Source organism: Podarcis filfolensis (genome assembly GCF_964270895.1).
Source record: "Podarcis filfolensis genome assembly, chromosome: 7".
Classification (NCBI taxonomy): domain Eukaryota; kingdom Metazoa; phylum Chordata; class Lepidosauria; order Squamata; family Lacertidae; genus Podarcis; species Podarcis filfolensis.
Window position 1 is genome coordinate 44,668,967 of NC_139603.1, and position 14,944 is coordinate 44,683,910.

At 43.8% G+C, this 14,944-nt stretch overlaps 2 protein-coding genes across 3 annotated transcripts in view; one reads left to right on the top strand and one right to left on the bottom strand.

Moving 5' to 3' along the window:
* Positions 1-14,944, bottom strand: part of LOC310766424 (uncharacterized protein) — a 189,227-nt gene that overhangs the window by 99,955 nt on the left and 74,328 nt on the right. The gene's annotated exons all lie outside the window — the stretch shown is intronic.
* Positions 1,830-10,809, top strand: ZBTB14 (zinc finger and BTB domain containing 14). 2 transcript variants are annotated; one of them, XM_083622633.1, is made up of 3 exons: positions 1,830-3,095; positions 5,499-5,579; positions 6,684-10,809. In XM_083622633.1, the coding sequence occupies exons 2-3, from the start codon at positions 5,577-5,579 to the stop codon at positions 8,025-8,027; spliced, it is 1,347 nt and encodes a 448-aa protein (XP_083478759.1). In that variant the 5' UTR covers positions 1,830-3,095; positions 5,499-5,576; the 3' UTR covers positions 8,028-10,809. The 2 variants fall into 2 exon arrangements, with proteins under 2 accessions (XP_083478759.1, XP_083478760.1); XM_083622634.1 differs by having other exon boundaries at positions 2,108-2,369.

A 14,944-nucleotide genomic window follows, 5' to 3' on the forward strand; every position in this document is an offset into this window, starting at 1 on the left:
CTTCAACTTCATTCAGAAAGCAACAAAACATGGACTCCAACCTTTTATTGTGTCCAAAACACAAGGCAAGTTGATAATTCATAAGGTGTTTTTCATGATATTAGATACATGAATTACACTTCAAAAATCTGACAGAAACAGCTGTAATGCTTTCTCAATGTGTGCAATAGCCCTACGTTCAAGAGACAACAGGAAACAAAATAAGTACAGTGGGGGAAAACCTGTATTTTAAAATAAAATCCCACCTAAAAATTAGCATACAGTCCTATTAAAGCAAGTGTGGCCAGATGAGAATCTGAATGCTCAGCCAGTCCTTCTACCACCTTTCTATTCTACACTGAGCTTTAGCTCAGTTGGTACCGCATGAATACTCTTAACCTCAGGGTCAAGGATTCAAGCACCACACAGGGAGAGACCTGCATTGCATGGGGTTGCATGATCATGGTCCCTTCCAACTCTACAGTTATATGATTCTACGATTAAACATACAACCCCTAATATACAACAATCTCATACAAACCCTAAACAGGACCAGTTCTGCACTAGGGTAAACCTCAATCACTATTCTGGGGAAAGGTCTTCACAAAATTCACCTGTTTCAGCTTTAAATAGCAAAACTGAAAGTCTATGGCTTTGCTTCCAAATGATTTCACAGCAAAAAAAAATTTCACTGGTCAAAGAGCTTTTGAAAATACGTAGCAATTGGACCTTTTCTGAGGTGGCTCACTGCTTGTGGAATGCTCTCCCCAGAGAGGCTCACCTTCATTACATTATCTTTAGGTGCCAGTTGAAAATGTTTCTCTAGAACCAGGCCTTTGGGTAAATAAACCATCTACGGTTTTTAAACACATTTGTGGAAGTGGGGGTTACTGATTTGTTTTTGTTGTTTGTTACATATTTAGTATTCTCATTTAGTATTTTTATGTTGTGAACCAACCTGTGGTCTTTGGATAAAAGGCGGTATACAAATTTAATAAATATACATAAATTTAAAAACCAGTAAATGTCAGGGACCTTCTGCATGCACAGTATATGCTCTGCCACCGAACTCTAGCCAGTTAATAGGGGGCCAACTTAAAATATGGATAGATTCAGCCCCAGGAAGGAGGAAATAACCACTAGACGATTTTGGACGTGGAGGATTAGGATTACTATATCTTGAAAGAACGCACAAGGTCAGATATTTGAGGTATTGTTGCTCAAGGGCCTCACAAAACCTGGATCGAGCACTAGTGGCTCAGCAGCCTTAAAGCTTTCATTCACATACTAATTTGCACCCAAGGAAAAAGGACATGTAAGGGCTGCTGAATACCTGGTTGCAGCAAGCAATTGTTGTTGTTGTTGTTGGAATACCACACTACCACACTTACTATTTTCAGTAAGTCTAGTTAGGTCCTCCCAACCAGGAAACTCGTGCTTTTTATCTTTTTAATACTGTATTCGCAGCGCACGAACACATACATACAAGGCTCTCTTTCTCTTGGGGAGCGGGAGAAAAACGAGCATATTCACCGGGAAAAAAAGGAGACAAGTCTGAGGAGCCCAAACCTCCGCGAAGGGGCGCGAAGTGCGCGCGGCCCGCTCTGCCCCCTCAGATTTAACGGCAGATGCAGGCGAAGCGGGGAGACACAAAGAGCCGGATAGCACAGCCGTGGATTTGTGTTGGGGAGGATTTCGACTGCAGTAGCCGCGAGAGACTCGGGGCTTTCAGCCCGCGGCTTTGTTACGCTTCCCTCAGCGAAGGGAAAAGCGGGCACTGCCGCCCTCCCACGTAACCGCTCGCTCTGACATCACACCGGCGAGCAATGGCGCGCGCGCGCTCACACGCCCAGGCAGACAAGACGCTTCTCTCTGGAGAGAATGAGAGCGAGAGACGCGCACGCGCGCACGCACTTTAATATGGTTCCCGAGGCCGCTTCAACTCTCGGCGCGGCCCCGTCCATGGCGACGCGCGGCGTCGGCCCTCCTGTGTGCGTGAGCCCGCCGAGGCCGCCTCAGAATGGCTGGTCGGGCTCCCCGTTCTGCCCCCTCCAGGCCACCTGCGCGAATGAGCGGCCTCCCTCCTCATCGGAGCACCCGCCCCCTCCTCTCTCTCGCTCTCTCCCTGCGGGGGGCGCGCCCTGCTCGCACCGCGCATGCACGTTCCCGCCTCCGGCGCGCCTCCTCTGGCCGCCGCGCGCGCGCACTGAATGCTCGTGCAGGAAGCGGCGGTAACGGTCAGAGACGCGCGCCATTTCCCCTTACATCCCATCCCCCCCCCAATCCCCCCAAAAATATCCCTTTACTCGGAGCGGAGCGCTGCTGCGGCCGCGGCCACCCCCCTCCTCCCCTCCCCTCCCCATATTCTGTCCCTTCGCCGAGCGTGGCAGGTAAGCGCGAGGGGCATCTGCGCGCGCACTCGAGCCTAGGCTGGCGGAACCGGGCGAGCGGGAGGAGGGGGAGGGGAGGTGCACTGGGGAGGCTCCGCCGCGCGCCGCCCTTTTGCAGCAGCTGCTCCCGCGCGCGCCGCCCGGCTCGGGCCTGCTAGGCTGCCTCGCGCCACTCGGGGCAGTCCCGACAGGAAAGGGCCGCCTTCTCGGCCGCGCCCGAGGGCGCTCTCCGGTGGGAAGCGGTTGCTTTCGGCGCCCGAGATTGCCGCAGCGCCCCCACCCCGCCTTCCTTCCTTCCGTCCTCCGCCGCCCCCCATTCGGCGAGGGAGCGCGAGCGCGAGCGGTGGCTGCGGAGCCAGCAGCGCCTTGCGCGCGGGCCTTGCTGGGCTCCGCCTCTTCGGTGGCGGGCGGAATAGGACGGGGGAGCCGCGCGTGTGAGGCGAGGGTGCGCTCCACTCCGCTGCAGCCCCGTCTTAGCGGGGGCACAGGCATCGTCCCCGAACGGGCACTAGCACGCATGCACCGAGTATGCACCGTGCACGTCTGCTCCATGGTTACTCGCGCGCTGCTCGCTTGCTTGCCGGAGGAGGAGTTGTGTTCCAGTACGTGCACGCCGCGAATGCACGCTCTTGCTCGCCTATAGAGGAAAAAATCGCCATCGGTTCAGTACGAAACAAATAGGAATCGGGACTGACTCATAATGGTTGTCGCGGTGTTGATTTCCGAGTAAGAGTGTTTATTATGCTTTCGCCCTCTTTAATTCAAATCTGATTTAGGGCGCGCGGGTGGGGTGGGGGATTGTTTGAGGATGTATTCACGAAACTAGTCTATGGTGCTTATTGCAATGGTAGGAAACCATGTTCTTTAAATAAACATTGCTGCAGTTAGGGTTTATCTCAATTTTAGTTTCCTTTAAAAGCACAAAAAGTGTACGTCATCACATTTTATTTAAAAAGTTATGTGAGTAAATTTAAAGTGGTATCTTTGATAACAAAAATACTTAGTACATCAAAAAGTAGTTTGTCCAAGGTCCCTAGAAGGTGATCTTAAACTCCTATATCCCTAGATATAGGAGTTTAAGATCACCTTCAGACGAAGCTACTGAACTGGATGCAAGCAGACAGTTATGGGATTGCTTTATTAGTCTTGCTTTAGTTCCATTAGATTGAATATATTTGCTTACTCTGAGAAGGCTGAGTGGCTACTGAAGGGTAGGAGTAGGCATTTCAGTAAATAAACAAAACTGAAATCTGTTTACGTGGGGAAAATCTTAATTGATTGCAACAGGATTCCCACATGCAGGTTTTTTTGTATAAAAAATGTCATGCTGTATTTCTTAAATCTAGCAAGCTTAACAATAGTTACGCTCAGATGGTTCCTCTCCCAATATATTCAAGAAATTTGATGGGTGGGTTGCAGAGCCACCTGTACTAGTCCTGCCTCCTGCTCTGATTTGTCACATGGATATGCCAAGCCATCTGCCCAAGAACCCTGTCTCATGTGGGCTGAACAGATAGAGGTGTTGTCTGAATTCCCTAAAATGAAAAGTATATGAAAATGTAACACTCAGAAACTCGAGAGTTTCCAGTAACAGTTCAGTCATCAGGAGAACAAGAATGTTTTTGAAGGCACGCTGAATGTTAATAATGAAGGAAGCAGATGCATCTCATCAGGGTGGACATTCTGTTAGTGGGGAGCAACCCATCCCCTGCTTATCCTCTCCTAGGGTTGTCTGTTAATAGTAATAATTAAAGGTGCTAGTACTAGTGCACAAAGCCTTAAATGGCTTTGGACCAAAGTATTTAAAGAAGCACCTCCTGCAATATCAACCATTGTGGGCTTGACAATGGCAGGTGGTGCCACCTTCTTGGCATGGCCCATGACAAGACTTTTTTCACACACAAGTCTAAACTACTTGCTTTTGTGAAGCTAAACCAGGCTTCCTCAACCTCAGCCCTCCAGATGTTTTGAGACTACAGTTCCCATCATTCCTGACCACTATACTACCCTGAACATGCCTGATCCTGATAAGGATCATGGGAGTTGTAGGCCAAAAACATCTGAAGAGCTGAGGTTGAGGAAGCCTGAGCAAAACATCACCTGCATTTGGAAGGGAAATAAAAGCCAGCAAGCGTACAGGACATGTATTAGGCAAGACACACATCAGACATAACACCTTTGCTAATGACTGTGAGCAACCAGAGTCGGATACAAATGAATAACTTGCTTGGATTTTGTGAAACAGAAAAAGTGGAACAAATGAAAATAAAAACCAGAAACCCGAGAGGCAACGATTTATGCTTTAAGAGATAAAAACATCTGTATATTTCCCTTCATTTCTTGGTCTTCTTACTGCTTAAAAATAAAGTCAAAGGATAAACAACAAAATCAAAATTCCATACAGTTGCTGCTGTACCAGATTTTACAGTGGAATATTTCATATACTTGCAAAAATAATTTGCTTAATAAAAGTTATCCATAGCTGGAACAATTTGAAACTCCCCCCACTTTGAATCATATGTACATGAGCCACATTCCTGTTCTCTACACACAAACACACACACACACACGTACACGTATGTGTGCAGTTCCTGCTCTTCCCCAAGTCTCCACCATACAAGTTACTAGTGTTTTTATAAATATCCTGCAGGCCTATAGGTGAGTAGTTGCTGATGTTCACGTTAAAGGCATAGAAGGGCCTAGTCTACAACTATACTACCCTGAACATGCCTGATCTCTGATATCAGAACCTCAGCAGGGAGAATGGCCTATCTTGGAAATTGTGGCCTAAATTGTGAGAGAGTAGGATTATATGGAACTATAGGATCTGTTGTGCATTTTGTCCTTGCAAGTATGCAAAGATTCTGCTTTCAGAAATAAGTTGTGTTGATTTTAATGTAGAAATACTATACTAGCAATAAAGACATGGAAGCCAGTGTGGTGTAAATTACAGAGTCAGATCTGGGTTCAAATCCCTACTCACCAATGAAGCTCACCAGTCCTCTCAGCCTCCTCTAACTCATCATAAAAGGGACAACCTGGTAGACCATTCTGAACTCTTTAAAGGAAAAATGGGATAATAGAAAAATAATACTCTTTTAAAAGATACCTCATCGTTTTCTCTTTCAGGTTCAGGGTCCTCAGGATAAAGGTTAACCTACCGTCAACATTTTGTTCAGATATTAAGAAAAAAATCCTTCATTGTTCATGGTACAGTCTTAATATTTCTTTTTTGCATTTCCTTAATTTTCTGCTTCAGTAAATTATTTTAGCCATTAGGTAATTGCCTATACAGTCTTACCTTGGTTTTCGAGCAACCTAGTTCTCGAACATTTTGGTCCCTGAATAATCGAAACCCGGAAATGACTTTTCCGGTTTTTGAATGTTATTTTGGAAGCCGAATGTTTAACGGGGCACCGTTTGGCTGCAGGAGCTTCCTGCAGCCAATCAGAAGCACACTTTGGAAGTCGAACACTTTGGAAGTCGATTGGACTTCCAGAACGGATTCCGTTCGACTTCCAAGGTATGACTGTACAAGTTTGCCAGTGAAATGATGGGGCATATTTGCGAAGAGGACCATTTGGGAAGAGGGCCATTTCCTCTTTGCCTCTCCTCTCCCTCACTTCATACCGTTTGTCTTCCTCTCCCGTTCTCAGCACTTTCTACTCCTCCTGCTTCAGCTCTTGCCCTTCAAACTCAGATTTGTTGTTGCTGCCTTCCGAACATAGTTGGAAGGAAGGATTTATATGTTTGGCCGCACTGCTGAGCAATGTGTTGGGATGCAACCTTACATTATCCCAGATGATGTTCAATCTAGACCAGTGGACAACTTGCAGGCAAGCCGGAAATCCTAAAGTATTTATGACTGTGGTCCACAGTTCACTTGCCCACTTTCTTAGAGAAGAATGGCACTGTTGTTGTTGTTTTCCTGTGATGCTTACACAATAATAGGTAGATCAACTTTGTGTCTACAGTGGTACCTCAGGTTAAGTACTTCATTCGTTCTGGGGGTCCGTTCTTAACCTGAAGCTGTTCTTAACCTGAAGCACCACTTTAGCTAATGGGGCCTCCTGCTGCTAGCATGCCGCTGGAGCACGATTTCTGTTCTTTGTTTCTAGGTTAGCGGAGTCTGTAACCTGAAGCGTATGTAACCCGAGGTACCACTGTATTGAGATTTTTAGAGGTTATTAATTGCTTGAAATGTTGTTGAGCAAATCTGAGTTATAAAGTTCAGATCTAATACTACATTTCTCAAAATGTCTTTTGTTTTGTCAGAGTAGCTTACAAATAAATCTTTTCATAATTTTTCTGCAGGAGTTTTTCCTCAGTATGTCTGAAACCATTAAATATAATGACGACGATCACAAAACTGTATTTCTGAAAACATTAAATGAGCAGCGATTGGAAGGAGAATTTTGTGACATCGCTATTGTTGTTGAAGACGTGAAATTCAGGGCCCACAGGTGTGTGCTTGCCGCTTGTAGTACCTATTTTAAAAAGCTTTTCAAAAAACTGGAAGTTGACAGCTCATCAGTAATAGAGATTGATTTCCTTCGGTCAGATATATTTGAGGAAGTGCTAAATTATATGTACACAGCCAAGATTTCAGTTAAAAAAGAAGACGTTAATTTAATGATGTCGTCTGGTCAGATTCTTGGGATTAGATTTTTGGACAAACTCTGTTCTCAGAAACGTGATGTTTCTAGTCCGGAAGACAATTCGCAATCAAAAAATAAGTACTGTCTTAAAATAAACAGATCAATGGGTGAATCTAATGATAACCAAGACGATGAGGTTGAAGAAATTGGAGATCATGATGATAGCCCATCTGATATGACAATGGAAGGAACCCCTCCCAGTCAAGAAGACGGCAAGTCACCAACTGCAACTTTGCGAGTTCAGGAAGCAATTCTGAAAGAGCTGGGCAGTGAAGAGGTTCGAAAAGTGAACTGCTACGGTCAGGAAGTAGAGTCCATAGACACTGCCGAAACAAAAGAACTAGGATCTCAAACTCCTCAAGCTCTAGCATTTAACGATGGCATCAGTGAAGTCAAGGATGAACAGACGCCAGCATGGACAACAGCAGCTGGCGACATGAAATTTGAATATTTGCTTTATGGTCACAGAGAGCAGATTGCATGTCAGGCATGTGGCAAAACATTTTCAGACGAAGCACGATTGAGAAAACATGAAAAACTTCATACTGCGGATAGACCCTTTGTTTGTGAAATGTGCACTAAAGGCTTTACCACCCAAGCCCATTTGAAAGAGCATCTAAAGATCCACACAGGCTATAAGCCATATAGCTGTGAAGTATGTGGGAAGTCTTTCATTCGTGCTCCAGACCTAAAGAAGCACGAGAGGGTTCACAGTAACGAACGGCCATTTGCCTGCCACATGTGCGACAAAGCTTTCAAGCACAAGTCTCACCTGAAAGACCACGAAAGAAGACACAGAGGGGAAAAGCCTTTTGTCTGTGGTTCTTGTACTAAAGCATTTGCCAAAGCATCTGATTTAAAGAGACATGAAAACAATATGCACAGCGAAAGGAAACAAGTAACCACAACCAGTGCTCTCCAAAGTGAAACAGAACAATTACAGGCAGCAGCTATGGCTGCGGAGGCAGAACAACAGCTGGAAACTATAGCTTGTAGTTAAAAGCAGAAGAATCCACAAGTTGAAAAATGTTTGGTCTGATAACTCACCATTGGAAAAAGTATTTTTAAAGGGATTTTGAGAGTAGAAATATAGTTTGAAATTTGCAGCAAAGAACTACCCTATCAGTGACGTTAAACATGGGAGAAGGCTTTGATTTAGTCAACAGTCCAGGCATAAATAAAAAAACAGAGTCAGACTCTAGCCAGTATTTACTCCTCTTAAAACTCTGGGTTTCATTGCATGTCTAGTAAACTCTACGCATGTGGAATGGAAGGCCTTACACTCCAATGCACAGGGAAATTACACTAAAATATTTCAATTTAAACTATTTATGTTCCATTGATTTCAGTTGCTTTGGCATCCCAATCATAAGTATGCTTCCTGTGATCAAGGGAATCTCTAAATACCTTAGAGATTGTCCATTCAGGATGGTGACAAGTGACAGGAAAAGCTGCTGAACCAAAATGTGTGCCCATTAGGGATTCACTGGATTGCAGCTGTTAATGTGGAAGTAAGCCTCATGGATTTCAGTGGAAATTTGTTCCATGTAAGTATGTCACTCCAAGTCTTTTGGTTCCATCGGCCTGAAGATTGGGCTATTAATGAGTATTTGAACAGTTTAAATAAATAATGTCTGCTACAACAGTTTTTTTTTACTTTGAAATTATGAATTACAATGAGTGCAAAAAATCATTTTAAAATAAGAAATGTATTGTTGTCCCCCTAACCAAAACTCATGAAGGTATGACTTTAGTCTTTATATAATAGCTCTTTGCAGTTGTCTGTTAATCCACTGTGATGGTCACTACAAGTTTTTAATGTAGCTGTGTGGGCATATGAACACTGGGAATTATCTTGTTTCTTCAGCTGGTGAGTTGGTGTATCCCAAGGTCATTAGAACCACTCTCTGTCTTGCAGATGTTTTTCCTCCCTGGCCCGCCTTACCTATGTGCCTGCATTTTGCTTTGCTATTCCTGTCTTCAGCTCAAGACAAAAATAACAGTTGTCTTTGTCTTATTTTAGGAGGCCTTTAATTGTATTCTGTTAGGGAGCCTAGCCCTAAGAAAATGGAAATGGCAGGGAACAGCTGTTGCACTGCTGCTTACAGTTGGAAAGGTGCAAATACCACTTGACAAACTCAGGTTCCTTCACCGGGGTTTTCTGGTCTCCATGGCCATTGTCCAAGAATGCACAGATCCATCATCATGCTCTTCCATCAGCATGATTTATTCCAGTGCAGAGTTAAAAGGAGCCAAGGCATATTGTTACAGGGAAGAAAAGAAGTAGAGAAAAGCAGTAGAGGAAGGCAGTGTCGCTCTGCTACAGTCAGCTGTAGTAAATCCTTGCTTTCTTTCAAGGTTTTTTACTGTTCTTAAATGATTGATAATTAGGTATAGCTTGAAGATCTGAAGCAAATGGTTCAGAACATCAGGCAATTGGGTTGAAGCTTACTATAGGATAGCTTTAAAGACTCTACAACCTAGTTTTCAGTAGACTATGCCTCTTCACACTGGGTTGCAGTTCACAGTGATGCTCTTCTATACAAATTGCTTCAGTGGAAAATTAGACACCAAGAAGAAAGATTGTAGCCTAGTCTTCTCCAGAAGATTGTAGTTTTCCTTATGGGGAGCATTCATTTGAGCTTGACCTGCAGTCTGTAAAGTGTATAGCCCAACACTTTGGTAAGAACTAGGCCTACTTGGGCAGCCTTTTCAAGAAACCTGGAGGAACTGGGATGATGGGAATGTGATTAGGAAAGGATAGAGATAATGACAACACGTATCAATATTCCTTAAGGGATTTAGAGTTACACAGCTGCATTTTGTTATGATTTCATACCATATTCCCTGCTCAGTAACTAAGAATTCCACTAGTCTTGCAGTGCAATCCTATGTGTGTTTACTCCGAAAATCCACTGAATTCAGTGGAGATCACCCCCTAGCTAGTGTGTATAGATTTGTAGCCTTTGGCTGCGTTACAGTTAGCTGTGATATTTAGTGTTTGAGATTTACATCCCAATCCTAAGCATTTCTGTTTGGAAAGCAATCTAAATTCAGCTAGGCTTAATGTTCAGTTAGGCTTATTTGCTATGAAGTGTGCTTCGGTTTGCAGCTTTGTGTCAGAGCTTAGGTTCAGTTACGCCGCTTTAAAAAATCATCAGCTTTTTGGAACAGGTCCTCTTCCAGAGATGTCTAGCGCGAGATGCTTTCAGGGAATTGATAGGAAATGTATGATCTTGGGATCATTTTGAGTAGAAGAAAATTTTAAGCTTGTGAAGTGATTTCAATACTTCCTTAGCCTGCCTGCCCTGAATTAATGAACCAGTTTTATTCGAAATACAAACTTACCATTCAGATATGCTTTAAGATGTCTCAGTGATTACAATTGCATTTGTAATGAACTGTAGGATGGGATTTCCATGCAGTAAGAGAAGGCTGAAGTCCGTTCAAGTCTTTAAAGAAATTTCCCCACACATTTTTAACATACTTCTATTATCAAGGTTAAATTTTAATTAACATTGGACAAAAAAATGTTTATAATATTGGGTTAGAATTAGTTATTAGAATATGTATTTATAAATTATTGTGTGTCAAATCACCTATTGCATTTCTAAATAGTAATTAAGACTAACATTTTTAAGTATTAGAATAAAATTGCATCTAACTATTGATCTTTGTTACAGTGTTGTGAATCATTCAATGAATAGACAAGTTTAAGTTAAATTTAAAATGCCAACCGTTTGAAAATTGTCTTGTAAATAAAACACAAATATTTTAGAATACATGGTGTAATGTGTCTATACATTTTACAGCATTCTTATTTTATTTTACTTTTTGATATATTGGTTTTAGAATGTCTGATATGCAACTTCAGTGAATTTATATAACCTAAAACCAATTCGCTTATAAGATTCTTGGTTTATAAGTCAGACAGAGATGACTATAAAGATCCAATTTATGTGCTTAACAAGTAGTGAATGATGACTGGAGCACCTGCCTTAGTATTTGAAATGAATTACTGTAGGTGACATAAACAGATTAACATGACTTTAGTACTGAAACTATCATGCATATTGTTAAGTAACACACTCACTAGACATGTACACGGCAACAATTTGCCAGCTGTGCCTCATAATTATATAACAAAATGCAAATAAATAGCATAATATCTTACCATATAATAGAACTGTAAAGCTCTCTTCACACAGCAGTTGTCTGGCTGCCAATAGACATTCATGGCAACTCCAGTATGACACCAGCAGGCAGGCAAGCAGTGCAGGTTGCAGGCATCACAGGCGAGCCCTTTAAGAGGAGTGGGAGGTGCTTGGCAAACTTCTGAAGCACCCTACTCTCTTAAACATCACTGGAGCAGTGTTGAACAACAGGGATTGCTTCAGAGAGCAGTCTGCTCAACCCTTCTCTTAAGGTCCCTCGCATGCTCCTAAAGGGGATGATGGGGTATTTTGGGGTGAGCTGTAAGGAGGAGTGGAGGTTTGAGCAAGCTGTGAGGGGATAGGCAAGGCAAGGGGATGGGTGAAATGTAAAATGTCTTTGGTTATGTGTAAAGGGAGGAAGGGTTGGCCAGGTGTGGGAGAAGGGGTGTTGATGGCTAGGCAGGTGTGCTGGTCCCAAGGGTTAACTGTGCGGCAAGGTCCAAGTCCAGTCCGAGGGTGCGGTATGGAGGTTGTCCATCAAAGCTGAAGCGGGGTCCAAGGCAAGGAGTCGGGTGAGGTCAGGAACTCCGGCAGGAGAGCAGAACAGGGTGCAGGCAGGAACAGGCTACCAACAATGTTGCTCCCGCAACCTGGGACTGGGGCTGGCTGGCTTTTATCTGCCCCGAGGCATAGGGCGGCCCCGGTCCACAGGTGACTCGCCTCTCCTGGCCTGGAGGCGAGCACTCCTCCTGTGGGAACTTGGTTCCCTCCACCTCTCTGCCCTGAGCCTCTGCAGCTCAGGAATGACGGGAGGGTTACCGGACCCAGAGGCAACCTCAGCTTCCCCTGACGGGGCTGAGAGTGGAGCACCTGCAGGCAATGGGTCCTCCATCACCTCAGGAGCCAGAGCAGACTCAGCTGCTGCCTGCACCTGAGGATCCAGCACAGGTTAGGACCCTTCAGGCTCAAGCCCCAGCCCCGGCTCAGCTGGTTCTGGAGGCAGGGACTCCTGTGCAGGCTGGGATTCCTCAGGTTCAGCCTCCGAGTTCAAATCCCAGGCCATCACACCGGGGTTGGCAAGCTGGTAGCAGCCCCTTGTATGCATGTATTTGTAGAAAGACTAAGAATGATATACATACAATCCAACATGTACATTTCTGTTAAAAGCGTGTCTCCTTTTAAACACACTAATGCAAGCGTGAGATCTACTAGTATTCATATTTATTTGTTCAAAACACCAGGGGACATTCTAGCTTCAGGATTTTGAGAATGCTTAGCCTCAATACGATAATGACGTATGTCACATTCCCACTGATAACACTATAATTATTACAGTTTTGATTGCTTTCTCATGGACCATTCAATATTTGACCATGGCGATATTTCCACCACAGTAGCGATTTATAGGTTATTAAGATTCGTACATTGTTACACCCAGAAACTCGTTGATCTAGAGGCTCATGTTCTGGGAAAGAAATGAAAAGTTTAAGGTGGAAAAGGCACAGTGGGGAAGAACAGAAGACAGGGAAACAATTATGTCCACGTTTTGTGAAGCAGGCTGGCCCTTGTTTTTTTCTATCCTGGTGTTCAGAAACTGAGTAAGCATTTATTGACGAGGTAAGTGGTAAGAAAAAAAAAAATACCTGACTGATGATAAAAGGAGCAGGATAAGTTTTTTAAAAATAAAAAGTGGTAAAGTGGCACACTGCAACACAGTAAATTCAATTCTTAGTATAGTTGAGTACATTTTGATTGGACTGATCTTTGAGCAAGTGTTCTCATCTCTGTGATGTAAGCGCCATTTCTAACCCTGTATGCCCTTAATGGCTAGAAATGTGACTTTAAAAGAAACGGACTGAATCTCAGGCTGCAGAAGTTAGTGTTAAGGTAACCAGCCTGAGATGGCATGGAAAAAACCAGATCATACATCTGGGATTTTTGGCCACATAAGCAAATTCAGTTGAAAGTCGAATGACAGTTGTGCCACTGTTGTGACCTCTTCGTTACCCACACATGCCTTGTTCATTATCTTTTGTAGACTTTGGCAAGAGAAATACAAGTAAGCCATAACTGATACATGCTCTCACACACAAAATGCTTCAAGGGGTACTTTGTTTAAAACATCAAGATCAACAACAACAAAATGCTTTGTAGACATTTGTGGCAGGAAGCCCAGCTGGGAGGTGTTTGGGAGTTTTGGATGACAAAAGTGTTCTAAAGGAGAAGAAGAAGGCTGCAGAGAAATAATGAAATAATTGTCTTCAAAATGGGAGCAGTAGTGCAGATCCCTGTGTCTGGATGAATTTTTTTGAAGAATAGGAATTGAGGTAGATAGTGACAAAGAGATTAAATGTTGGAGGCAGTATGCCTCTGGATACCAATTGCTGAGATTCACAAGTAGGGATGGTGCTGCTTTGCAATGTTCTGCTTGTTCTCAGAAGCATCTGATTGGCCACTGAGAACACGATGATGAGCTAGATGGGCCTTTGACCTGAGCCAATAGGGCTTGTCTTACATTCTTAGACATTTGTGCTATCATTTAGGGAGTCCAGGTGGCATTATTTTAATTTATTAGATTTTAGAAGAAGAAGAGGAAGAGTTTGGATTTGATATCCCGCTTTATCACTCCCCTTCAGGAGTCTCAAAGTGGCTAACATTCTCCTTTCCCTTCCTCCCCCACAACAAACACTCTGTGAGGTGAGTGGGGCTGAGAGACTTCAAAGAAGTGTGACTGGCCCAAGGTCACCCAGCAGCTGCATGTGGAGGAGCGGAGACGTGAACCCGGTTCCCCAGATTAGGAGTCTACCGCTCTTAACCACTACACCACACTGGTGTATCTTGAATGTTACCCTGAATCATTGGGATGGGACAAAATATGGTAGTTTCCTTGCTGGTCATTGGACCAGCTTCAATTATTTATTGCAGTCATTGGATGACATTGGATCTGTTTATATATATTTATAAAAGTATTCAACTTTGCCATAACCTAATGTTAGATGTCATTCATAACAGTCTATTTTAGTGAACATTGATCTGGTACCAGAAATCCTAGCATGAACACAACTTAGAACACCTATTAGTTCTGAAAATAAATATCATTTCTATAAATAAACAGTATATTGAACCCCTTGGCCTTCTTACTTTGCGATTTTTGTCCTTCAGGAAAGAGGCTGTGACTTTAACAAACAAATGAAGCCTTTCCTTTCAGAATATTTGGAACAACCCACATAAACTTTGTTTTATTTTTTGCATCACAGCAAATCGGGCATCATAATCAGAAATTATACAACGGGATATGCTTGCCAAAAGCTGCATTTTGAGGGCCAAGAAGTGTTGAAGGAGAACTCAGGGGCCCAATAGTTTAGGCACAATGGTGAGCAGGGATGGCCCATTTTGGCACTTGAGGTGCACTCCCCAAAGCCCCCCCCCCCACCAGGGAAGAAAGGATGAGGGAAGATCTACACCAAGAACAGCCTGGGGTGGGAGTGGGGAGAGAAAGATTGACAGCAGGCTCTGCTGTCCTTGTGGATCTTGCTGCCTCAGCCAGTCTCACATCATCTTGCCTCATGGGTGGGAATGGTGAGAATGAAGGTGAAGATCATGATGAAGGTGAACAGTTAGACGCCAAAACTAGAAGATGCCAAACTGGTCTGTGGACCACCAGTGCCACACCAGCTTCATTCAGGCTGGAAAAGCAGAAAGAGCCTTGGCTTATTTCTACTTGAATCCAAGGCTATGACTATGGGAGAAGCAGAACCTTCTT